The following is a 26,747-nucleotide window of genomic DNA, read 5'->3' as shown; positions in this document are numbered from 1 at the left end:
TTGGTTGCATTTTTTAAATAAATTTTGTACTTATTCATTGATTTATAAAAGTCTTAGAACCTTTATACTTTTAACTAGAAATTCCCCCATCAAGCATGACGGACTACTATGCGAAAGTAGAGATCTCAAGAAATTCAAGAAGAGTAATTAATATTTCTACAAATTAAATGGCCTGTACCGTCTATTGGAACATAACTGATGCATAATACATTTTAAATAATAAGCTCATTAGATCGTAACTTCCAATTGGGTAATAGAATGTCTTTAAAAAATTGATTGTGACTTCCACCGAAAATTAAAAGAATGATCTCTCGCCCCAAACTGTCACAAAAAAGCACAATGAAAAATGATAAAAGATTAAATATAAGGACAATGATGCAACTTGAAAAAAGATTACTAGAATTAAATGAATTATTAGCGACTTAAGTATGTAAATAGGGACAAATGGCATAATCGTGTAATGTTTATAAGGAGGAGGCAAAGCTCCAGATCGAACAAGGTGATGCTAAGGATCGTGTGAGATTAAAGCAAGGCTTTCCGGTTCCACCGACGACGTAAAAGTTTCTTGGTGACGGTTAGGCAAATTTAATCTGTAAGGTTTCTTTTGTGTATTTTCAATATAGTTCAATTTTATATTTTTGCGGAGATAAACTCCTTAAGTTCTTCATCCGAGTTAACTCGGGCAAGGCAAACTCTCGCATAGTCCTTCGCCTGAGTTAACTCAGGCAGTTTACATAGTATTTACAAAAAGAACAGTCCTTAATGGTATAACTTTTCCAAAAATGTATGGGCTAGTTTATATACATCATTATCTATAACCTATACAAATTTTATGAATTAGTTTTGCTGCAAAAATTTTATTATAATGTTTTATTAATTATCTAACTAATTGCACTATTGTTTTTTATGGGGGTTTTATTATTAAATTGATTAAATCGTTCTAAACTTCTATTGGACCAATTTGACTTCAGTAAAATTTTTTTAAAACACTATTGGATGTTTTTATGACATCAGCAGGTATTTTTTATTTAGTAGCATTTTTTTTATATATACCTTTTTTTCGGGGCCCCCATATTTTAATAGCATTAAAATCAAAAATTTTGTGTTGTATTTGTGAATATATGTGGTAAACTAGTTCCCCTCCCACTTTAAACCAATCTTCCTAATGCCTACATGTAAACATCCTGGGAAAGCAGTCACCAGCTGTTCTCAAGGTCAACCGGTTTGTAAACAATGTAGACTGCATGTGTACATTTTCCCACACTATCAAATGAAATAATAACAATCCCTACAGCTATATTTATCAAATAAAAGCTTTTTTTTTTTTTTAAGATTATTTTAAATTTTTTATATAGTTTTTTTAATATAAAACACATTTTTGGGGTATTTATTTCACACAATCATTTCCCGGCAATTTTTTTACCTGTTAGATTCGCTTTTAAGTGGAAATAATTGTTTAATATAAAAAAATCACTAGATTACATAATTTTCTGAGCGGAAATTAATTAGGCCTCGAAAACTAAAATTTATTATATTTTAAAGTTTTGCTAATTTTATTTCATTATTGTACATATTTGAGCTTAGAGGAATAGATTTTTGTTATTACATATAGTAACTATTTCAGGTTTTTGATTCATTAACAATTTTTTGTTATTTATTGCCTGGCACTAACCGAACCCTCATTTATACAATGCACGCGTAATCCAGGCTCTCAATAGAAATAAATAAAGCATTATAGAAGCATTCGTCAGTGGAGTCAACACAGGACTGACTATAAAAATTCTTTTAGAATTAATCCACTGGTTCGAAGCTAGCACTTCTTGAAAAACAATCCTAATTTTAAACAAAGTTCTAAAGTTAATTCAATCATTTGAAATGCTTGTGCCTATTATAAGGAAATATATACGGGGAGAAATAAACAATGATTTAGCAAACAATTACAGATATGATGTGCCTTTAGAAAAAGCCAACAAAAGCATCTAGCCCAAGTATAAGAAGTTGCCATACCCTTACCTTTAGTCTTTGTAAGCAAGAGAAGCCCACATTTAAGGTAAGTGTATGTACTGTACCTTAATAGTAATCTTCTCTACATGTTTGTTGTACATATTTATTTTGCTAACAGTGGACAGATATTAGTACTATTATCCTAGTTAGCAAATAAGGCTTACAATCTTTATTTTACCTACTAATACTTTACTTACATTAGTTGTGCATGAATTTTACAACCGGGTGCAGTTACTCATGCATATGACGACTGCAGTGCATTATGCAATTAGAAGATAAAAAAAATAAAGTACTTTGATTTAGATACAATCCAGAATGTAACCTGCCATAAGTCCAAGGCATGTCTATGGTTGAAAAACAGTTTACAATTAAATTTTTAAACTGTTTACATTTTCTAATAAAAAGTCAGCACTCATTTTAATCTCTGCATTACTTTACTAAATTTATCAAGATTTATACAAGTAAATCTTTACTTTTTGCTTCCATACTGTTAGCAAGCACTGTCACAAGACACAGTGCTTGCTAACAGTATTGTCGAGGTGTGGTGTAAAGTAACAGTTAAGTTCAATGTAGCATTATGTGTAATAAATTGCATTATTTTTGTTTATTCATTTTGATTTCTTCTCTGTACTACGTGTGTTATCATTACAAATCATAAATAGATATAGCTTAAATATGCTACTTTGCACATCTGTTAAATGAATGCTTTTGATATATGTTGGTCACGAGACCCGTAGCCTCAAGATGCTAATTTGCATCCCTTGGGGCTTTGTTGATGCAATTTTATTTTTCTGTTTTCAAGAGATTTTCCATTATATAACTCTAATTAAGCTGATATTCATGACAAAGAACATTCAAACTAAACTCGATCAGCAAAAGATGAAAATAAACTATACATTACTATTTTTCATATCGTTAGCACATTTATTTTAATATCGAGTACATTGGAAATTATCAAACATGTTGGTACTCAGCAGGCTCAAAAGTCTAACTTTGTAAGAAAAATGTATGCAGCCCACTGGAAATCTAAGAAGTCCACTTATGGCCTGCATCCTCATCATTAGTATAAAGCATAGGTGATACACTTTCTATGTTGATGCTATATATATATACAGTAGAGTATCGATTATCCAAATACCGATCAACCGAAACATCAGTTAACTGAAAGCATTCCAGTTGACAAATTCAAATTTCTGCTAGTGCTAGCGCTGGAAATATTTGGAAATGTCTTGGGCTACTCCAATATTATTTTTGTTGGCATGTGTGTTTTAACTAGCAGCATGGCATGACCAGGAGAGACCATGAGAGAGTACTTAAGGATGCGCCAGTATTTGAACGAGGCTTCACCCCATCGTGAGTGGTGAGTTTTGCTTGATTTGTGTGGTGTTTTTCTGAGGACTGCGTCGTGCTGAATTAAAATGTTTTTGATACTAGATTAACTTCCAAAATATAATTTTTTTTTGTTTTTATATTTTTCAATATATTTATTTTGTTTGTGCAAAATAAAGAAATAATTTTTAACGATACAATAGCCACAATTATTATTTTAAAAACATTTTTGTTAGGCTTAACATCAACGAAAATTCAACAAAAAAGCGACATGCAACAGAGAAAAATTTCAACATGGGATAGGTTAATATATTTTTTCGTTCGTGATCACTCATCCGAACAACCCCAGTCCCGGACTGTTTCATATAATCGATGCTCTACTGTATATACACATGCAAGTTTCTAATGTCATATAGAGAGTATTTTAGAGAGACAAACTTTAAGAAAATAAGACCCTAATAATTTAATTTTAATTAGAATTTAATCCTTTTATATATACTATATTGTACTTTCTACAAATACATAATAGATAATTCTCTTGAAGGAGTTAAATAATTTCAGCTCAGTTTACTATATGATGATATTAAATTTAAAACTCACGGTCTTGTAACAAACTGCACCGGCAAAATGGCGAATTAAAAATCCCTCGTCATCACGAATTTCCCTGTGATCTCTCAGTTTAGACTTTCGAGGAACCGCTAACCTAAAGTGACGACTATAATTGTTATGTACAGTAGAAGTAAAGTGATTATGACTAGGCTTTGGTAATTTGCTCTCTTCGTCTAATAAGTCGAAAATTCCATTTCCTTTGTTTTCAAGAAGCTCTGAAATTAAAAATAATATATAAATATGTTGAGAATTGCTGATATTCACATATGTTAAAAATTATATTTATTTTAACTTAAAAAGTAAGATTTTTAAATAAATATTTGTTAAATTATAACTTGAGAGATTACATTTCTCAGTTTATAAGCGCATGTACAATGCTACTTATCATTTAAGAAATAATTAATTTGAAATGTTTAGTCTTGGTTACATGATTTATCACCTTGCAACCCGTTTAAGTTTTCATCAGTTGAAAAAAACTTTGTTTTGGATTAACTTTTTCTCCTTCAACTTCCAATAATAATATACTTTGATTTACTTACAAAATATAAGTTAATTTTCAAAATAAAAATTAATGTAAATGTAAACTTTATCTAATTAACAGCCTGTATCATTCATTATTAGAAGAATTATTAGATATAGAATGGAAGTTTAATGAGAATTGAAAATATAGTTACCAAACAGACTTAAAAACATTCATTTAGCAACACACATCAACATTCTGTTGCATATATTTCTTTTTTTTATGGAGAATAATCGTATATTTAACTAAAGTTATCAAAGAAAAGATTATAAAAAATGTTAAAATTTATGATTATATTATTTATAGGTCAACATTACTTCAGCTCATCACTTAATACTAGTGCAGACAACCTGTTTTAAGGTAAAAGTACTGAAAATAATATATCTTGCTCTTTGATCTTGATAATGCAAATAGCATATAGAAATGTTTTTCTTTCTTCACTAACCCATTTAACAATTTATAAAATACACATTAATTATACGTGATGTCTCTGAATATCTGTAATCTTTTTTTTATTTGACAATTGTAAATTATTATTTATAAATTTTTAAACAAAATTCAAAGTTTAACTCTATTTATTGTTACATAAAATGCTGATTTTATCAATCAAGTGTTTTGACCAAATGATAGACAGATATGAATGACATTCATTGAAGTTCTATTCAATGTTAATTGCAATTAATTAAATTTCAAGAAAATGTTTTTGTAATTTTTGTAAGTAGAATAATGTAATAGTTAACAATATAATTAGAGAATACATAAAGATTTATAACGATTGATGATATAATTAACAGTATATATTTGTCGAAATGGACATGCCAGAATATGTATGTAAGTCGCATGCATGCCGAATGTATGTGAACCCTTGTTCAAGTTGCAGAATCCAAGATATCAAGGTGTGTAGGTATGTTAGTTAACTGATCTACACCTTTTAAGTAATGTAAAATTTTTAAACATTGATTGTAAAGTGTTATTGTCTCAATATTTACTGAGGAGGGGCATATTAGGCCCGAAATGAGCTACGTAAGCACGTATCAACTAAATAAAAGGGAGAAGAAAGCCAAGTGATCGTCAAAGAACTATATTGTTTTCGTCGTTAACAAAAATGTTTTTGTAATTTCTTATATTAAATTTATAAGGAAAAGAATATTGTTCAATACTGTACTGTTAAATATTTAGTTTCTTTTGAAAAAATCTAACGAACAGTTAAAAATTATTTAATTAATCGCCATCACATATTTAATGTAATGTAATAATTTAATGTAATATTAAATAAACAATTTAATATTTAACGTAAAATCATCTATTAGAATCATCCTGATGAAGATAGTTGTAAGCTATCAAAAGTACTTGCAATTTTAAATAAAAAGTTGCTTTTAACAGTAAGACAGAAAATACATTACATCTCGAGTGCTTTGGCATAAAGTGTAGTTAATTTTGTTAAAGTTCTATTTTAAAGCCCAAAACAAAATTAACTCTCTCTCATCAGAATTATTTTTCTAATTTAGTAATATCAAAAAGTTCTTTTTGTAAATTTTATAACAAAAGATTCACTTACCGATACAATCTTGATTATCAACATAATTGATTTTCCTTACACTTAACCCTTCTTTTTCATATAAGGCTTGCTCCTATTTAATTTTAAAAATTATGTTTACGATTAGTAAATAAATTTCTTAATGACTTTTTTTTTTAAATAAAAATTATGTATTGAGTCATTAGTTCTAGGTATTTGTATTTAAATTAATTTATTAAATTCATCTGTGATGAGTACATCACAGATGAATTTAATTTGTATTTCCGTCATCTGTATTTCCAAACGCGTAAGAGCGTGCTCTTGTGTGTGCCAGCTTATTTCAACTTAAAAGAGCCTTGCACTGTTGCGTCAATGTAAATTAAATGTAAAATGTACCAATAAAATAACTTTTGGTGTTGTCTATGCCTTCATATGCATGGAAATACATTCAACAAGCATAAAAAGTAATAAAGTGAAAAGAAAGTGTGAGATTGAGCACTTGATTTTGTGTAAATTTAAGGAAGTTTTTAAGCCTAATTCTTCGTCGCAATCGTTAAGAAAACATCACACAGAAAACGAATTGAATATCCCCTTTACTATCAACAACTGGCTGAAAATTATAACAATCAGGTGCTACATTAAATAATTTCTTATTAAAGGAATGAGAACATCAACATTCACCCATATAAACAGGATGAATCTAGCATTACATGAACCACATATGGTTATGACAGCTGCATTTCAGCAACGTTATAGCATCCTCAATAGACACCTCTAACCTCATACCTGCAGATTTGTTATTAAACATCCGATCACCTGATCATTTTCCCAGGCAAAAATGAATATAAGGACGCAGCACCTGTACTCTGGCACGTTCATCCTTAGGATTCCTCGGAAGTTCTACCTTCCCTAAACGTCACACCTGTCTCCATAGAACGGACCCAATCCAGTCCCAGGAGAAGACAATGGTTCGGCGACTTGGTTCCACTTCCACTTTACAGAACGAACGTCATGTATGCCTCCACCACGATTTACAATCACATCTCTCAGAGGTATTTAAATTAGATTATTGTAAACTCTCTCTTGATCTACATAGCTTAGGTAGATAGGAATTAGTAGACAGTATCGGACCGCCGACACAACCACCATACGAAGTAGGATAATTGCATTGTGTTATATAGCTACTCTCTATATAATATTCAATCGTATGTTATATAGTTTTTTGTAAGTCTTAGATTTAGTTAAAATAAACTTGTGTTGTACATTATTTATGGCCTGTCTTTCTTGGAAAATCCAGACACCTATCAACTTGCTGACCAACCTCCCCACTCAATAATTTAAGACCCTCCTACTCAAGTCTTGTGTATAACACACAAGTTAGGATGCATTTAACTTTATCCTAACTGGTGTCAGCATCCTGACGTCAGCCAGATCTTGCAAATCCTGCCAACAATTCATCGAAGAGCCATCCGATGACCCCGTGAGCGGATCTTGCTGATCTGTTGCCAATTAAGCAGTTAAAAGGGAACCCCCCCTTGGACCCCTGGTTCCTCACAAAGAATACAAAATGCTTATACTTACATCCTTTAAAATACGCTCGTTGAAGAATTGTTGTAGCTTCTCGTTACAATAGTTGATACAAAATTGCTCAAAACTATTTATTTGAAAATATTCTAGAGGAAAAGTAACAAGAATAGCATTTTAAAATTCTGTTTTGTAAAGTCACTGAAATAAAATAATTAACGTACCAAATCCCGCAATATCGAGCACGCCAATATAATAAGATGATGAACTGAAAGGTATACTTCGATTTATGCGATGCACAATGTAATCGAACAAACGAGAATACATGGCTTTGGCTAAAGCGTCGCGTGCGTTCTGTGCCTCGTGGACCTTTAAAGGAACCCTAAAAAAAGAAAGAAAAAATTAATGAAAATGCCAAATAAATATAAGATAATATTAAATTTTATTATATTCTTTTAAAATTAATTTTATTATTATTATATCAAAATATAATACCCAAAAACAGAAATATCTTATTAATAATTTAATGCAGCATAATTTTAGAAGTAAAAACTTGAAAATTTCAAATGAAAACTTTAATTTTTTTATATTAAATATGACTAGAATGTCAAAATCTGATTTTTATTAATACTAATTTAATTATTATTCTTTGCTACATTAATAAACATTTTATTCTTATATTTACAACAAATAAAAGAATAAAAGAAATAATAATATAATTATTATTATTTTAATATCTTTATTGTTTAATTGCACCATTCAGTAAACATATGCTAGATCAGGGCTTCTTAAACTATGGGTTGCAACCCCATTTAGGGTCGCTTAGCGAGATCTTGGGGTCGCGAGATTTTAATGCAAAATATTGAAAATAATTTGTGAGAGTTTGAAAATGTTCTTCTGCCATTCAACACCACATATTTATGTGAAATTACTTTTTCAGCTTTAACACACATCAAATCCCAATATCGTTCATCGCTAAAAAAATGTTGAAGAGATTTTATGTCCAGTAGTGTCAAACATTGCACCGAGATTTAGTTTGTTATGCAGTAAAAAGCAAACACATCCATCTCACTAAAAAACAATTTTCCTTTAATTTTTGTATACTTAACCATTTAACAGCTGCTCTTGAATATATTCGAATGAACTAAGACGGCCAAAATTCCAGGGCTTGAATATATACCAGCAACGATATATTTTGCCCAATATTCTCTTTTATTTATGTTATTGCAAAAAATGCAGTTTTGATGAAAAATAGGGTATATAATTTTTGTAACTATAATAAATACAATTTTACAACTTTTTGTGCAATTTTTAATTTTATATTTTTGTATGTTTTTAAACAAATTCTAAAACTATATTTTTTCATATGTATATATATTGTTACCTAATCAATAAATCATCACAAAATATTTATATATCTTTATTTTATATTTTTTGGGTCACGAAAAAAATCACAATCATAAATGGGGTCATGAATAAAAAAATTTAAGAAGCCCTGTGCTAGATAATTACTTTCTTTCGCTAAATGGCATTCAAAATTCAAAACCAACTTTTGAGCCAAACTTACTCCGAGTAAAGGTCCGAAAAAATTTCTACTTTACTTAAACTCACTTTCGTCATTTACAAAATGTGCACATAGAATTTAAGTCATAAAATGTAGAGATACGTACATATAAATGGTTCCTTTAGCACCGCCTTTACTCGTTTGCATGACACGACTAAGGAGACTCTGACGTAGATCGACCGGATCGACCCCCATGAGCGAAGCGGCTATATTTAAAGACTGTTCTGAATCATCAGACATGGAACAACCACCTTTAGAATCGTCCGAATTATCATCGAAACACAAATTTCCAATGTGTAAGACAGCTGCGACGATCTTATATATTGAAAGACGTTCATCATCATTTACACCTAAAAAATAAAAAAAATGTTATTTTTAAATCGACATCCAATATTTAATTCGGTCATCATCCTTTCCTCGAAATTATCTGACATTCATGTTTACAATATTTCTATAGTGTCATTAACATTGAATTTATATAATCTTATTTGGTCAATTACTTCGTCTACAACAAAGACTTTACCAGAAAATTGATCTAATCATGCAACAATTTGAATGAAATTAAATAATGAATAAGATTATGTAAATGTTTTGTCAACAATGCCATACAGAAAAGCAAGAATGCAGAATGAAAAATTTCAGAAAGAATGGCAAACGAAACATTAGATTTAACATTTAAGATTGGAACGGAGGGATAGAAAGAATATATATTCAGACATTAAGAAAAAAAAATTAGAAACCAAATACTGCAAAAATATAGAGAAAAATTACCTTTATGTCACCACATTAAATGATAAACATAAAGTGATGACATTTAATTCATTTGAGTTTAGTTTAGAATAAATTAAAAGAAATGAATTTCATTCACATTTAAACAATTCTACAAGAATATACATGGTTTTCCACTAAGAGTTCTCCATTTTAAATTACTGTAATTATGTTAATTAATATCCAAGAAATGTGCAACATATATCAATCAATAGAGCAACCATCCAAGTTTCACATGCCATCCACATCGAATATCTCATCATCTACAACCTCTAGGAAGTATCGTAAGCAAAAATGGCAACTTCATGGCAAAAGGCATTTTGTATTCTGCAATTTGCTAAGTCAGAATCACTCATCACCATGCAATACAAGTAAGCTGCAGAAGCTACAGAATTGTGGCTGCTGTAGGAGAAGCAATAACAGATATGTCATAGCGAGCATGGGAAGAATTTGAGTATCGATCAAACGTGTTGTGTGACACAAGGAGCAAGCATTGAGAGATTGTAATGAGAAAATGTAAAACTAGGACAATTTTCAAATGTTTTAATGTACATTACGATGTTCTCGAGTAATAATTAACATAATTATAATAATTTTAAAATGGTAGCATTCTTTTTGGAAGACCCCTTGTATTTGATAAGCTTTAGCAAACAACTGAGAAGAAATATTAATGAAAAATAGAAGAGGTAATAAAAAAAATGAAGAAGATCATCAAAATCTTTTACTAAGAAAGAGAGATAACATGGAAAAAAAAATTGGCATAAAATAACACATAAGCAGAATCCCATTATTCAAGAATGATAAGGAACTATTTATAGAAATAGGAAATACAATGGTGTGTAGCATACATTAATTGGATTGCATGGAGATGGGTTTTGTAAAAAAATTGTAAATGCTAATAACGAATAAAATCACCATTACATCCAACCCTACTCCAGATATGACACATGATCTTTATCTCCCCATCCCCTCAACCTTTAGCCACCAAAATTTAATAGCATTGATCCCCAATACACAAACTTACCTGCAGAATTTAATATTTGTATAATTTATATAAAATTTGCCATCCGTAATTCTGGAATAATGCATATTCGATTCTAACGATAAAAAACATTGTACTTGACATTAGAAGTAATGATAAAACATTAACTTACCCATATGATTTAATGCTTTATCCATATTTTGAAAATCATAATAATCATCTAACATTGGATCTTTAAGTGGCCCCTTTTTTTGATGTTCCTTTGACTTAAAGTTGGCATTAATTAATTTATTTGATTCTTTCGAACAAAAATACTGAGTGCACCCCTTATTCAAATACTAAAAAGAAAAAAATATACATATATTAGTATGATATTTAAAATAATTCCAGTTATTACTGTAAACACTTACTTCAAAAGAATCGGGATTCGAAAGCTTTAATTGTTGTTTAATAGAATCGGGAGCACCGGCACATAATTGATAAAATATATGATAGTTTCTTTCCCCTTTGCTCTGTCCACATATGCGCGATTTTTCCAATAAATAATGACTTATGTGACCTCCGACAACCGAAAACTGAAATTATACTCATTGATTAACGTGCATTACAACAACCTTTTAATACATCCTGTAAATTGTAAGTTTATTATTAATATAATGTTTATAAAATTCGTTTATTTTACTGGACTTTCGGCAACAGCAGACATCCCTTCCCCAATTAGTCCATTAAATTGAGAGCCTACTATATACAGTAAAAATTAATTATGACATAGATTATTGATATAAAATGTAACCTTATATCTTAACAACTGTATTAAATATAGTTATAGAATATGTTTATGTATATTTACATATGTCTACTTGTTATACATATAGTTATTGCAATTGCTTATAATTGATTAATAATACAGTTAACAGAATTTACAAGGCATTACTGATTGTAAGATATACGAATTGCTACATTATCATTGTATCAGTATACACCAATCCATAAATAAGATAATACAACTGGAAAAAGATAATACACAAGCGTGTGCTTGTATATATATGTCACTAATCTTTCTTTGGCTAACGTGTCCTATTTAGTATTTTAAATTTTATATGAATGTTAGCTTGATTAATGTAAAATGGATTTCTATGTTACAAAGTTAAAAATAAAGCAAAAAAGGTAATGTAATCTTTAGTTTAAAGACTGTGAAGTACACAAGAAAATAAAGTGTAAGTGAAAAAGTCAGTCCAGTGTCTAGCGTCAACACTTCATGTTGTCCGAAAAAATGTAATCTTTAGTTTCGATTTCATTTATTATTAAATAAAAATATTAAATATAATTCAAAAATCATTGTAATTATTAGTTAATGTTAGCATAAGATAGAGTCTAACTGCCTACCTTTAAAAAAAAATCATTTTATACTAATTATTAATGGTTAGCCAAACTAGAGTCCAAATAATCTGGAAACTATTATTATTATTACAAAATATTTGGGCTTGGCTGTTTGTGTGTATCTGCAATGATTTATTAATAAAAAAACAACAGAAAAAGCAATATTTTAATGCTTGATACTGTAAACTGCATACTGGTAATTGTCTTGTCTTCAATGGCCACCCTAGAGGTGCAGGATATATGGTGGGAAATTATACGAAGATTTTATTTTTGTTTGTGAAATTTTCTGCTGGGTGTATGCTGCCACAGGTTATCCGTCCGAAATTACAATAGTTTAAAGGAATAATTTTAAAGTTTTAAAGAACTATAATGTTGTAAATTTACAGGATTAATTATTAAATTAACCTTACACACAATTCTAAATTTACTGTAAACATTTATTTACTTAAATATAAATATTACCTTTCCATTAAAATGAATTTCGATAAATTTTCCAAATCGACTACTGTTATTGTTTCTCATGGTTTTCGCATTACCAAATGCTTCGAGTACCGGATTGGCTATTTAGAATTTAATAAAAATAAATCTTGTATTCTAATTCAACTATTCATAATTAATCTAAGTATTTTGATTTAATATTCATAACAATAAAAAATTCTATAATATTTCCTTATAAAAACAATATATTTAGAATTACAAGTAAAAAATTAAACTTTCTTTAATTATTGCTTTAGCTTAAACTTTTACAAACCATCTAATATCCGTTGTTCTATTGGACCAGCATGACTTCCCCAGGATTCACAAAGATATCTTAAGATATATTTGGTCGATTCGGTCTTTCCAGCTCCTGATTCTCCACTGACGATAATCGATTGACTCTGTTTGCAGCATTTCATGTCTCGAAAGGCTTTGTCGGCTGTCAAGAAAGAAAAGAATAAATTTTCGATGCACGTATTCACCCACGATTGCATGTAGCAGTGGCGATTTTCTGCATCTACTAGTTTTTACATGGACATTTTTCACCAAATCGACTGTGCTCCACAATATCCTCGTGCTATGTTCTATCTGGGTAATGTTTACCCATCTAACTATGTAAGCTAATTTTCTCTGCTCATCACACACTCTTAGAAATCTGCTGCAGAAAATTGCCACCATATGCCCGTGAATGCATAAAATTTTTCATTATTGTCACACGATCACGTGCATAAGGTGGCTATTTTCCATTCTGGTCGTGTCATTAAAAATGACATTATGTTGGTCTCTCGTGATTGCCATAAGAGGTAGGTATGACATTGTGGATGTTCACCAGCTATGCATGATGTAATGACATGGTAGTCTGCAAGTCACTATAATCTTAAATGCTTGTCTATGTAAGACAGCATGACGTGCTATGACCTTCAATAACTTAAACATTTTTGCTTATTTATTTCACATACGAAAAGCACAGAAAAATCATTTTCTATTCCTTCTGAGAAGCGTCTCAATCTGCCGTAACTTATTTCTAGCCGAATTTGTTTTGCATTAGACCACACAATCACAAAGTTTGTGTGTGTGTGCTGTTTATGAAAATTTATTCAGTTATGTTGAATACTAGGATGGTTAAATATGAATAATGCCCCAGTCAATGGTCCATCTTTAGGCACAGACAGTCGAAAGAGAAAATGAAAAGTGATTTGTTGTATTATTCAGCCAGGTCTTTACCTGACCTCAGAAGATTGTCTGTAATTAAAAAAAGAAAAGAGGTGCTGTTTCTCTTTATTCATTTATCAAAAGAAGTAAAATTCCACTTTCAATTGTCTATGCATGAGAATGGCCGATTAACCAGGCCAGAAACCTTAGCACCATTCATATTTCACCACTGTTAAAGGTGCTTTAATTAAGAGAGACCAAACAATAACAAACTAGACTCTACAGCCATCAGAAACTTGGCTATCACATTTGGATAATAAAGTGTCTTATTACTCATAACATGGTATATAATCATTACAAAACAAGAACTATCAGAAAAATCTTTTGATTGTTGTGGATCAAATTTCAAGAAACGATAAAGCATTTGTTTTATCGAGTTTCCAGGAGGACAAATTTCTGCAGTTGTTATTGCTCGATAGCACAACTGTCAAAAAATAGTAACCTTAGCTTTATCATTTTTGTTCTTCACCAATTGCTTCACTGTCAATCAGTGTAATGTATGAAGAAACTTTAATCTTTGCTTGAAAAATCAGATTTAGAAGACCAAATGAGCAAATCTTGTAACATTTTTATTACAAATAAATTACTGTAACTTCTAAATAAAAAGTAGTAGTTTAATCTGATATCATATAAAACATTGTATACTTTATTACATTACATTGTGTTACAAGATACAAATGCTTTATCAGATTTTCTTCTATAAAAAACTTATAAATTTTGTTTACCATTTTGTACTTTATTCTTCTACTTGTATTTATATATTGTGTTTTTTATTATATTTATGATTTTTATTTTTATTTAACTATTACTCAGGGAGATCATTACATGCCCTTGGTTTATGATTTATTTGTATATGGCAACACAACAAGAGGACAATCTGCCAAGGGGAATGCCTCTCAGGATGTGTTTTCTGGGAAACTGGTTCCTATTTAGGTATTACTAATGCAAAAAAAACACAGAAAACTCCATGTGGCCAGCCCATTGGTAAGGTGCAAACCTACAACCAACTACCAGTGTTTGATGGTTTTATCCATTTGGCCACTGGTGGGTAACATAACCTTGCAGCATTAACAAATTTGTCTGCAATTAAAAAGCAAAAAGAAGTGTTTTTCTCTTTATCCATTCTTCGAAAGAGTTAAAAATTCACACAAATATTTATTGTTTAAATTTTTATATAACAATGAACATATAAATTTTTAAAGTTTTATAAGTTTTTATAATCCAAGCACTTTTGCAGTTTTAGGTTTCTTAAGCTCTACATTACGTAAAAGAAATCTCCATTTCAGTATAACAAATCAAAATGGCAATGAAAATAAACTAAAATCGTCATCACGGCTCAATGAATTTTGCAACATAATAAACTGTTTTGATTTTTAATTAGTTTTTTGTAAGTATTAACATTTCGTCTGTGTAATGGCAATTTTTGTGTTATATTTATCATTTAAATTTACGTAAATGGCATTACAGTATTTATTTATTTTTCATGTTTTCTTCAAAAATTTTTGGTAATTTTAATTATTTTACATTGCTGTCGAGCAGATTTTTGTTGGTCGGACCTTCATCCAACAGGAGAAGAAAACGATAACTTTTTCAAAGCTATTTAAATGAAAGGAAGCTTTTAAAGAGTAATAATGTTCATGTGTTTAAGTTGTTTTTTTAATTATTTTCTCCATTATTAAACTAAATTTTTTACTTTCGAAAAGATTATATTGTCGTGGATAGAATAAATAACAATTACTAATTATATTTTCTAATCATAATAATTACTTAAACATATCTCACCTATTGCAAAAACATGTGGTGGAAGAACACCAAGAGATTTTCCTTGATACTGTTCAATTTTCGATCTCGAATATAAATTCTTTATTTCAAAGTACGGATTTACCGCTATTAAAATATTTGCGACGTACGTCTGTCAAGAAATAAAAATTGTTATTATATATTTACTCTATTAAATCGTCATTTTATCATTTTAAAAATTGTTTTGTAACAACTTCTGCATTAAAATAAAATTAACATTAGAAATGGCAACATCAGAAATTGTCGAATCATCACAAAATTTTTTTTAAAAACTAAACAAAGACCCACAGGATAAACAAAGCTCTACAGTATTAATATAAAAATTAATTCAAAAATTTAATATTTATAGCAAATGATTACAATTTTCTTTAAAATTAATTAGATTATACACAATAATTACTTTAAAAAATGTATTTTAATTTAGTATAAAGCACCAAGACATCTTAGTTTCACTCTATTGAATTGTGTTTGATTCACGACCCTCTAATAATTTATGTTTCATTTCTTAACATTCATATATTGTATGTCACATTTTCATATATATTATATTTTCATTTAATATCTTGCACATTATGTTGTTACTTTTGTAACTATAGCAACCAATTCATCTACCTGTCTGCTTCTATGGCAACTGTGTTTGATCCAGGATATTTTTATCGGGTTGAAAGCAATAAGATGCGTCCGTATTTACCTATTTTTGTGTTTTAATATTTATTTTAACCTACCAAAGCATTATTTTTGTATTTTTATTATTCGTAGAGTATTTCTTTAAAGAATAATGCTCAAAAATACATTACTCTAAACAATGAAAGAATCACACTGATTCTATAAATATTTTACATTATTTAATCTAGAATTTTAACTATAAAATCATAAAAATATGTGAATTTTTTAGATTTTATTATTATTATCTTAAAATATTCAATAATTGATTGATTAAGAGAGGAAACTTTGTTGATGCAGTATTTATTCTCAACAAAAGTTTGAATATGTACATGTGCACACACTCCCTTCACATGCATGCGCGCGCACAAACATGTTGTTATTTGAACAGAAACAGTCGAAAAAGCATAAATAAATTGCATTTCAAACCTAATTATGAAATTAAAATACATATAACATATTCAAAAGTTCAAATTCTATAATCAATTACAAATCTACATTGCTGAATTATTGTTATATCAGATGAACTGTAAAGAAATTTAAACTATGTTCTTTTCAAAGTGTACTACTTAATGCTTGAAGATCTAACAGATAAAGCTAATCAGCTTACATTAAAGTACTTATAAAAGCAATTAATCAAATTAACATTCCAACAGACTTAATTTCCGGCAACATGTAGGTTCTTTAATTTCCCAGATTATTTTCAGATAAGCACAGTTGAGAGATCAAGTCCTGTTCCAAATTATTCTAAATTATTTAATTAAAATTAAAAATTAATCTTAGCACGATGAAGCAACTTAATCACCCACCTTTTAAGACAAATTTCATTTAATTAACCTAAAACAGCAGTTTCATTAGCGTACCCCGTGGCATTTCCGACTTCCCAACGAGCAACGCATGCGCAAATCTTGCACTGTTGCTCTCTACAAACCTAAAACAGCAGTTTCATTAGCGTACCCCGTGGCATTTCCGACTTCCCAACGAGCAACGCATGCGCAAATCTTGCACTGTTTGTAGAGAGTGTCTCCATTTTGAATTTTATTTTGACTCTGTTCTCTGTCCCGAGTACCTACAAGTCTGGTTTTTTTTATGCGCACGATTTGGGCACCTAATACTTTGTGCCGAATTGCAACTTCTGACATGTACTCTTTCATACCTCTAAGCTGGTAACACAGCAAGCAGTATGATTTTATAAGCAAGACATAATCTTGTCAATAAAAAATTAATAAAAATACCGAATAAATAATGAAAAAATTACCACTTGTAGAGAAAATCTGGAGAAACTAGCTATGTCCTTTTCCTTGCTAACAATAAAAAATACTTTTTTCAAACAACACATGGGGATATTGTTGAGAGATGATGATAACAACAATAACACACCCCACCACCAAAAGTCCGTAGCATAATCACTAATCACAGATAATGGTATTCCCACTACCATTGACCGACCACGCAACATTTATTGATCTGTTGCATTGTACAATTGGCAGCATAAGTTTTTATTTCTAGTTTTGCATTTTGAAATGTGTAATGAAGTTTGTGATTGTTGCAAGGAACATTTTTTACCTAATAATTTTTTTATACTATTACTTCTGTGATACATAATATAATATTTTTTCTGCCATAATAACTAACTTTTGTCTGTACCCCTAAACAACCTATCACGTACCCGGGTTGGGAATCGCTGACCTAAAATATAGCCAAAAATAAATCTTGAAACTACTTACGATCAAACTGTAATAATTATCAAAAAATATAAACAAACAAACTGTAAGAATATATTGCAACTATTACTAAATTTAGGTGTTAGAATTTCTACACTTTTATACCGAAACTGCTATTGATGCAATTAATTAAAAATATCAACCGAAATCGCCTAGTAATAACTAATCTCGGCGTTACTTTAACAAATCATAACAGTTCAAAATCTTTCTACAATCTTTACAGATTAAAACAAAGACTGTATTGAAACTGTAAACCATAAAATTTGCTTTGACAAACAGTTCAAAGAGTTCTCACAATTTAACTTTGTTACAGAATTATAATAGAGCCTTTGTCCCAAATTTTGTTACGTTTGAGACGATATATTAAATAAATACTAAGCGATGACGACTAAATGAACACACTAGATTTCATGAATTGATCATATTACATAACTTATGTTCGTCTAATGATTTTATGAATAAACAAATAGTCGACGATTAGATAACTCGATACTAATCATAATGCATTAGCTGTTGTTAATGAATCTATATAAAATTATTAATTTATTAGCAGATGGTCACAACATGTTGTTAGTATCAAATATTCTAATTGTAACTGTTTATTCGGGTGATAAAAAAATTATTACTTAAATCGATACGTTTGCAGTAGTTAGTAATTTATAAAGTAGAAAAGATAAAGCTGGATCCTATAGCTAAATTTAAAATTTCATTTAAAAGTTTTAACTCTCTTCTCTCTCTATTTTTTTATTAAATTAAGGAATTTCTTGAAAAATATTTACATTATATTCAATATTTGGCAAGATCACTTTAAAAACTTACGATATTTTTTATTTGTATATTTGCATTGATGTACTGTACTTCATTCAAATTTACCAAGCATAAGGCTACATTGTCGACCTGTATTAAGGCCAATCCAACCAATAATATCCTTGATAAAATTTAGCATTTACAAAAAATTACCTCGACTAACACAGGTTTATATATATAGTAAACTCCTGTATAACGTGCTCCCCATAACGCAAATTCATATAATGCTACAAAAAAGTGCGACTAGTACTCGTACAAAATTCTAATTTCTTCGTCCAGAGTCATATGTTGTCTTCTTTGACCTCTAAGCCCGGGTTTAAACTTGCATAAAATTGTCGGATAATGCATGTCTCGATAACGTGATTGTGGAACGTATGCCATGCATCATACAGGATTCCCTATATTTCAAAATAATTTATGAATTAAATGTAACTCTAAAAACCAAATATTACGCTTCATTTAAATGGAAATTATTATAATATAAATCTCTATATTAGAGCTTACATTATACTAAATAGGCTATAAATTAAAGCCAAACAGTTTATCTGCTGAATTATAGAGCTACTAGTCAATTTCTAAATTAAAAATGAATTAATTATAATTATTTAAATTAATACAAGTTAGCAGCATATTTGCCTGTCTCTAGTAAAATTAATTTGTACTAATAATTAGCATAGTCCAAAAGTAGGCGAATTATTTGGCAGATCGAGTTTCAAGTGGATGTTGTTATATGAACCGCTATATATGAGATAGGCCCTAATTGAGATGGAGCATTAACAAAGCCTCTTCTATTTGGCATACAGAATTGTATTCGTTCTCAAAATCTGTTGATTGATTTTGATAGAACTTTGCCATTTTCCATTAATTACTGTGAAGAATCAAAAAATGAAATAAAAAATGGAGTACGTGACTTCGTTTTCGAGGTTCTAACAAGAGTGTGTGTGACAAAGCGATGCCACCAAGGTTGCAAGCATGTCTTCTATGTTCTTCAGCTTATAGAATTGAGTTTGTTCTCAAAATTTGATGGGCCAATTTTCATAAAACTTTGCCATTCTATATCGATTGTGAAATGAATTATCCAGAAATGTAATAAATCTAAATGTAGAAAATAGGGGTCCAAAATTTTGTTTTTGATGTAAAGTGAGGTTAAAGTGACAATGTCCATCCTCCTTGAGCACAACTAATAGAATTTAGGGGTCAAATAAAAAATAAAAAAAAAACTGAATACATCTAACAGAAAACACACACAAAAACGAACAGAACACAAGAACAAAGCAATTGGCATTGAATGCTTTTAGTTTTGGTTTCATTTGTATACGGCAACGCAATACGTGGCCAATCTGCCGAGGGGAATGCCTCTTGGAAGGTCTTTTATGGAAAACTGGTCCCTATTTAGGTGTTACTAATGTGAAGAAAATCTGGAAAACTCCACGTGGCCAGCCCATTAGCCAGGTGCAAACTCACAATCAACTGCTAGTGTTCAGTGGTTTCATTAGTTGTTTCTTTTTTTCTTTTTGTATTTTCTTTTGCTTGTTTTCTTATATTGTTTTATTAAACATGTGTCCCTGAGAAGTTCCATCTCCATCACTTGCTGTGCCTACAGAAGTTTACCAGCATACAACAAAGTCACACAATGTCCTAGTTTTAATCAACTTAAACCCAATTAACCAGATTATTTTTAAGTTATAATAAGATCTATTAAACTAATGAATGTAGTCTAAAGATAAAGTCATCAATTCTGAAATACTTGAATAAAACTTGTATTTAAACAACCAACAAATGACGTTAGCTTCTCCATGGTAGCAGCACTTAACTCTTTCAGTTAGTTAGTGTATTTATAATTGAAAAATATAATTTCCGAGAGCCATAATTTATCTCCAATCAAAATTAAATCAATTGATATTTCTGTTTATATTAATAAACTTTTATCAGTATGACAGTACATACAATTTGCTCTTCTAATACTGTTATTAATTGTAACTTATATCTCGACTCATCATCTTCAGTTTTTAAAAAACATTCTTCAAACTATCATTCAATTTCTGCTTGAGAGGATTCATCTTTGTTACTTCCGTGGGATCTTGTTTGTATGTGGAGTATTGTGACTTCTTTTTCCTGAAAGAATATGATCTACATTCTTTCTGAAGCTCATCATCAAAAACAATTCTCAGGTTAACAAAAGAAAAAAGTCACAATTGTCCTGTGTGATTTATATCTCATTCAACAAACAATGAGTTTGTTTGTAACGTGAAGACTCGATGGATTTAATGATTGAGTCAGCCAATACAATGTCAAACTTATGTTTTGTTCATTTGATTATCAAGGAGAAAATTTGTATAAAGATTTGTTCTAAATTTTAAAAACGAAGCAAATAAATCAAAATGATAATGATGTTATCTTTGCTTTCAGTCTTGTAAGCAAAATGAAGGAAAGTGGTGATGCTGTGTATAAACAAGGCAAAATATTATACAGTCAAGCTCTAGCAGAAGCATTTAAATGTACGTAATCATTTTAGTTTTCAAAATTTACTTTAGTGATATTAGCTTGACAATTATGGCATCATATATCTTAACTGTCAACAAGACTTCTCATAAAAAAAATTCATTGAAGAGTTGCATAACTTTCCCAGCAAGAGTTAAAACTGCACGTGGCACCATCTGTTATGAGATTTTATTACAAATTTTTATATTATTAATTATTATAAAATGACAAAAAGCTTAATTTCGAAGGTAGAGACAAGTTTTATAAAAAAAAATTGTAAATGCTAATAAGGAATAAAATCTTCATTATGTCCGACTGCACTCGAGAAACAAGTCCACAGTCCCCCCTCTATCTCCCCGCCCGCTCGACCTTTAACCATCAAAATTTAATAGCAACGATGCCCAATACACAAACCTCCAGCAAAATTTCAGAAAGTTTCAACAAAATGCATAGGAGTTATTAAGGAAAAAGTGGGTGAACAAAATCATGCTCCTACACACACACACATAGGGAAAAGAACCAAATGTTTCTGCATTTTTCAATGTTTCAAGATCTCCTAAGTCCAAAAATGTAAAAATCTTGGGGGGACCATTTTTTGACCAATTGCCATACTTTCCTTCTGTTATATATAACAGCCGAAAAAGTAAAATAACAAGAATGCGTAAATCTTTTTTGGAAACAAACATAGAAAGTAATGAAAAACTGTCATTGTTATTATTCATTGAAAAAAAAAACTTTAGTTTCACATGTTTTTCTGCAATGCCAAAACGTTAGCTATACAATATGCAGCAAATAAGAAAGCTTGGAAAACATTGGAACTTTTTGCTAACTGCTAGCTAAGTTAGACACATGTACAATTACCGAAAACAGAAAAATTATTCTTTTTATTGACAATTGCAGTTGCACGTTCAATGAGTCCCATTCCGAAAGCTATAACAGTTCACTTCTACTACCAAATACAATTTCTAGATTTATTGAAACAAATGGATGGATTCAGTCGAGAAGAAATTTCAAATGTATTACCAGAAAAATCTCAAGGAAGTAGAATAGTTTATGCACTATGGGGCATTAAGGTACAGTCATGCTGCTGGACAATCGGTGAGTAAAGAGTAGTGGGTTATGGCCAGTGACTAGCTACCACATGGCTTCCCTGCAGGTGTTAGTTAATCTAACCATCAATAATGCTCACTCATTAGAGAAACGGAACAACAACAGTGGGTTAAAAATTCTGTTTTTAAAACGTAAAAAATTCTTTATGACCAAAAGTACATCAATGAAACTATGATGTTTGTATAAGAGAAAAAGACTATGGACTTATAAATATAACTTAATCAAAAATAGAGATGAGAAATTTGTAACTGTTCACAAGAAGGCAAGGCATTATAAAGCCAGGTTTTATGTACTGTACAAGCACAAAATATCATTTGACTGGTTTTTGAGAAACGTGGTCAACAGTCTTGAATCAGCAATTACAAATTTTGGAGATTCTGTATCAACAAAAGCACAACTGGTAATTATATAAATACAGTACATTCCTATTATATTAGATACAATATATTATTAAGTTTTGTCATGTAATAGATAAACATAATAACATTTATACAGATGTTCTATTATATATTTATTCACTCACTGTCTTTCTTAACGTATACATATTTTTTAAGAATACCGTGGCAACATTAACTACGGTAAAAATACAGTTGAACCCGTCTCATTCCAGTGATTTCAAGGGACTCACAGGAATGAGAAAAACTTTTGAGGTAGACAGGTTTCGAGTTATAGAGGTCCCTACACAGTAGAGTAATAGGTTTGATTGGAAGAATAGTATTTTACTAATACAACAGAAAATACAGTACATACCTGTATTAGGTATTAATAAAATGTTCTTGACATATCTTAATGGAAATAGTTTGTCAATAGTTTCCAATTTCTGACTTTCTTCAACTGCAAGCCAAACTCGTAACCAATCAGAAAAAAGCAGCATTAACTGCAACTACAGCATGTACTATATTGCAAAACATGTTTCTCAATTACAATTTATGTCATCGAAATGTAGTCGCAGAACTTTGAGTTTGTAATCGACACTTCGGTCCCTAATTTGAGATATAGAGGTTTTGTGAGAAAATCATTTGAGATAAATACGGAAAATATATTGAATTTGGACTGAAAATGCAGGAAAAATAATAAATTTTAAGATAAACTGGTTCAACTGGGTATTATTATTATTATTATTATTATAAATTTCCTAAAATTATTAGTTAGAAAATAAACTGTACTGTTATTTGGTGTGTATGGTGTAGAAAATCAACATGTTTTACATACTTTTCTGACAACTACCACTCAGTATGTGTAAAATTTTGCCAGAGAGGATTGTGAACAATTAAGGAGAACTGTATGTAACAATTCACTACCTTCCTAGTTATATTCTTCATCTGCAATTAGATTATTAGGCTCCCTTCTCCAACTAAAACTACCTTTTGATGGCTGTGATACATTTGAGGTACTTCAAATTTTGATTGAAATCTTAAAAATGGTAATTTTCACAACTCAGTTTATTGATGCAATATCTATGTATGAAAATTATTTGTTATTTAAATATCTACCAATTTCCTGAGTCTGAAAGTGACCTGTTATTGTAACTTGAAATTATTTGAAAATATACACAGAAAACAATAACGTGCATCACAAAACGAATCAGTTATCTTTTATCATTTAACGCCAATGTGAGACAAACCATTCATATTAAAGTGTAACTACAATAATACACATTTTTGTTGTCAAGTTTATCAGCTTTAAATTATTCTTAAAATATTGTTCTTTTATATAATTAAATTCACTAAGATATAAAAATAAGCTTAAAAGTAATATATATAAATCTTTTACATTCGTAATTTTTATTCCAAAATAACTGCGGCCATCCATTTTATCCGAAATAGCATCAGTCCAATTACCTCAGATGATCAAGATTCTACAGTGTTAACTTTTTCAATTAAGAATTTAAAGTGTGAAAATTCATTTTAAAAATTTTCACATTTGTTAATTTAAAATGTCGAACAATGGAACAAGTCTAATATCACAAACTGTCCTTATAAGACTAAATCATGTTTAAAACAGACATAACAAAGAAAGACTGTATAATTTAGCTTAAACTTACATAAATTTGATCTTTCTGATAACGTATCCTGATGTTATTCAGCAAAGTTGCTTCGTTTAAATACATTAAAGCACCTATTAAAAATTTTTAACAGAAAAAATTAATATAAAATGTCATTATTAAGTAATTAAATAAATTACAATTAATTTTCAAATTAACTAATATCATTAGGATATTATCTAGAAATGTAACTTTTTTAAATCAATTATTATAAAAACATTAATAAAAACGCTAACAAAAGTTATTAATATATTATAACTTATAGGTAATCGATAATTAAAATCAATCTCAAAGTTTAATGACTCATTTAAATTAAAAGATTAGTATCTTGCGAGAACGAATCGGAAACCTAATTCGAAACCAGACTAAATTTAATTTTCAATTATACGAATGTATATTATCAGTTTAGTATTGTTTACAATTTACATATTTTTAGGCCAAATAAGAGATTCACGATAAATAAATAAATTTCGGCAAATCAATTTAGATTCTTCTTCAATCGTGCGTATCACAAAATGTTTTTTCTAAATTGTTTTATGTATGTTAGCTTCAAAAATATGTTTTAACATTGGTAAATAGATTAAGTGGGTTTATGTACATTTAGACTGTGATTTAATGCACTTTGTAGAGGTATAAATTTAACATTTTCTAGAAAAGATCTATCAAGCGTTAACTAGACAGCAATTACACTTAACTTTCTCACTTCACTAGTTAATCATTCAAACATTATTCTCTGCTCGACAATATCATAAAACATTCTTAGCATCTGCCATTGATTTTAAAACAGTAGAAATATAAACTAATTCAATTTAGAGAATAGAATTCTTCCATATAAATATTCTCATTAAACAAATGTCATATAGTTGATCGTGATAATGTAATTATTCTTTGCTGTCGTGTTAATTGTTACATAAAGATGTACTGTATGCATTAGTTCAATTTATACAAATCAGTCTTTAAATTATTTTTAACTTACTGAATATTACATTTCTGTTCATTTAAGTAAATTATCAGTATAATTTTAATGTATAACTATATTATAAGTGTATTATCTCATATTTTAAAAACTACCAACATTTTATCATCAAGTAAGAAATTCTTTTTGATTTTATAATTATATAACTACATACCGTGTTTCCCTAAAAATAAGATATCCCCTTAAAATAAGACCTAGTAGAGGTTTTGCTGAATTGCTAAATATAAGGCCTCCCCAGAAAGTAAGACCTAGCAAAGTTTTCGTTTGGAAGCATGCCCACCAAACAGAACACCAGAGCATGAAGCTGTGATTCTTTTTAGCCTGCCGCCGTTGTCCCCTTCCTTCACTGTCTGTTGGAGAGCAGCTGCGTGCAGGACGTGAAGACTGTCACCTACCGCTAACCCTGATGTTCCCTTCTGCAGCAGTCACTTGTAAATGTGCAGGCAAGGCATCAAGAGGCCCGTCGCCCGCCGCCGTACTGTACACTGTCCCTGCTGTGCTGTGTTAAACTCCCTCTAGTGGCCGGAAGCCACCATACCATACGAAAAAATAAGACCTAGCGCATCTTTGGCAGCAAAAATTAATATAAGACACCGTCTTATTTTCGGGGAAACAGGGTAGTATAAAATTCGGTAAAGTTTGATAATTATAATAATATAGCATAATTAAAATATGTTAATAAAAATATGGTAAGATTAATTAATAAAAAAATTTTTTTAATTATTCTAAATTTAAAAACTATTTAATGAATGTATTAATCCAATAAATAATTTTACAGATCATACCAGTGTTTCTCAACCATTGAGGCCATGAAATATTATTTATATACTTTTTATTACATGAAGCATTAGCATCAATATATTCAAAGATGATAAACAATTCCAAATTTACCAGTCTCATAAAACAATAAACTTTATTGTATTGAATAAAATATAGACATAGAATCGTCTACAAAAAAGTAACATGCCGTAGTACTGTACATTGGAAGAAATTTGCAATAAAAACTTAAAAATTTTCCATTTTTTTTTTTCGTGGAATACTCGGAGCAAGTTTGCGAAACATGGGTTGAAAACCACAGGATTAGACATTCAGTTCTTGAAAATTTTCTAAAATAAGCTTAATGTAATTTTACTGATTTTAGTAAATTCTTTGTCACTTATGTTTTATCTATAAATCTGCAGCATTTTTAACTCTTCTTAAATAATTTTTTTTTAAAGAAAAATACTTATAATATAAATTACAGAATATCAGAAATTT

General features: G+C 29.6%; 1 protein-coding gene across 1 annotated transcript in view; it reads right to left on the bottom strand.

Moving 5' to 3' along the window:
• The window catches only part of jar (Myosin heavy chain 95F jaguar), a 52,935-nt gene that overhangs the window by 22,032 nt on the left and 4,156 nt on the right, over nucleotides 1-26,747 (bottom strand). The window contains exons 3-13 of the mRNA XM_067268949.1: nucleotides 24,515-24,588; nucleotides 15,668-15,797; nucleotides 12,948-13,112; nucleotides 12,659-12,756; nucleotides 11,227-11,391; nucleotides 10,989-11,154; nucleotides 9,173-9,416; nucleotides 7,727-7,884; nucleotides 7,560-7,651; nucleotides 6,021-6,093; nucleotides 3,934-4,157 (exon numbers count right to left, since the gene is read on the bottom strand). Coding sequence (XP_067125050.1) covers nucleotides 3,934-4,157; nucleotides 6,021-6,093; nucleotides 7,560-7,651; nucleotides 7,727-7,884; nucleotides 9,173-9,416; nucleotides 10,989-11,154; nucleotides 11,227-11,391; nucleotides 12,659-12,756; nucleotides 12,948-13,112; nucleotides 15,668-15,797; nucleotides 24,515-24,588 — 1,589 coding nt within the window. The remainder of the gene's footprint in view (nucleotides 1-3,933; nucleotides 4,158-6,020; nucleotides 6,094-7,559; nucleotides 7,652-7,726; nucleotides 7,885-9,172; nucleotides 9,417-10,988; nucleotides 11,155-11,226; nucleotides 11,392-12,658; nucleotides 12,757-12,947; nucleotides 13,113-15,667; nucleotides 15,798-24,514; nucleotides 24,589-26,747) is intronic.

The sequence above is a fragment of the Centruroides vittatus genome, unplaced genomic scaffold (genome assembly GCF_030686945.1).
Source record: "Centruroides vittatus isolate TY-2023 unplaced genomic scaffold, ASM3068694v2 contig_1078, whole genome shotgun sequence".
Lineage (NCBI taxonomy): Eukaryota > Metazoa > Arthropoda > Arachnida > Scorpiones > Buthidae > Centruroides > Centruroides vittatus.
This window is presented reverse-complemented; position numbering and strand designations above follow the sequence as displayed.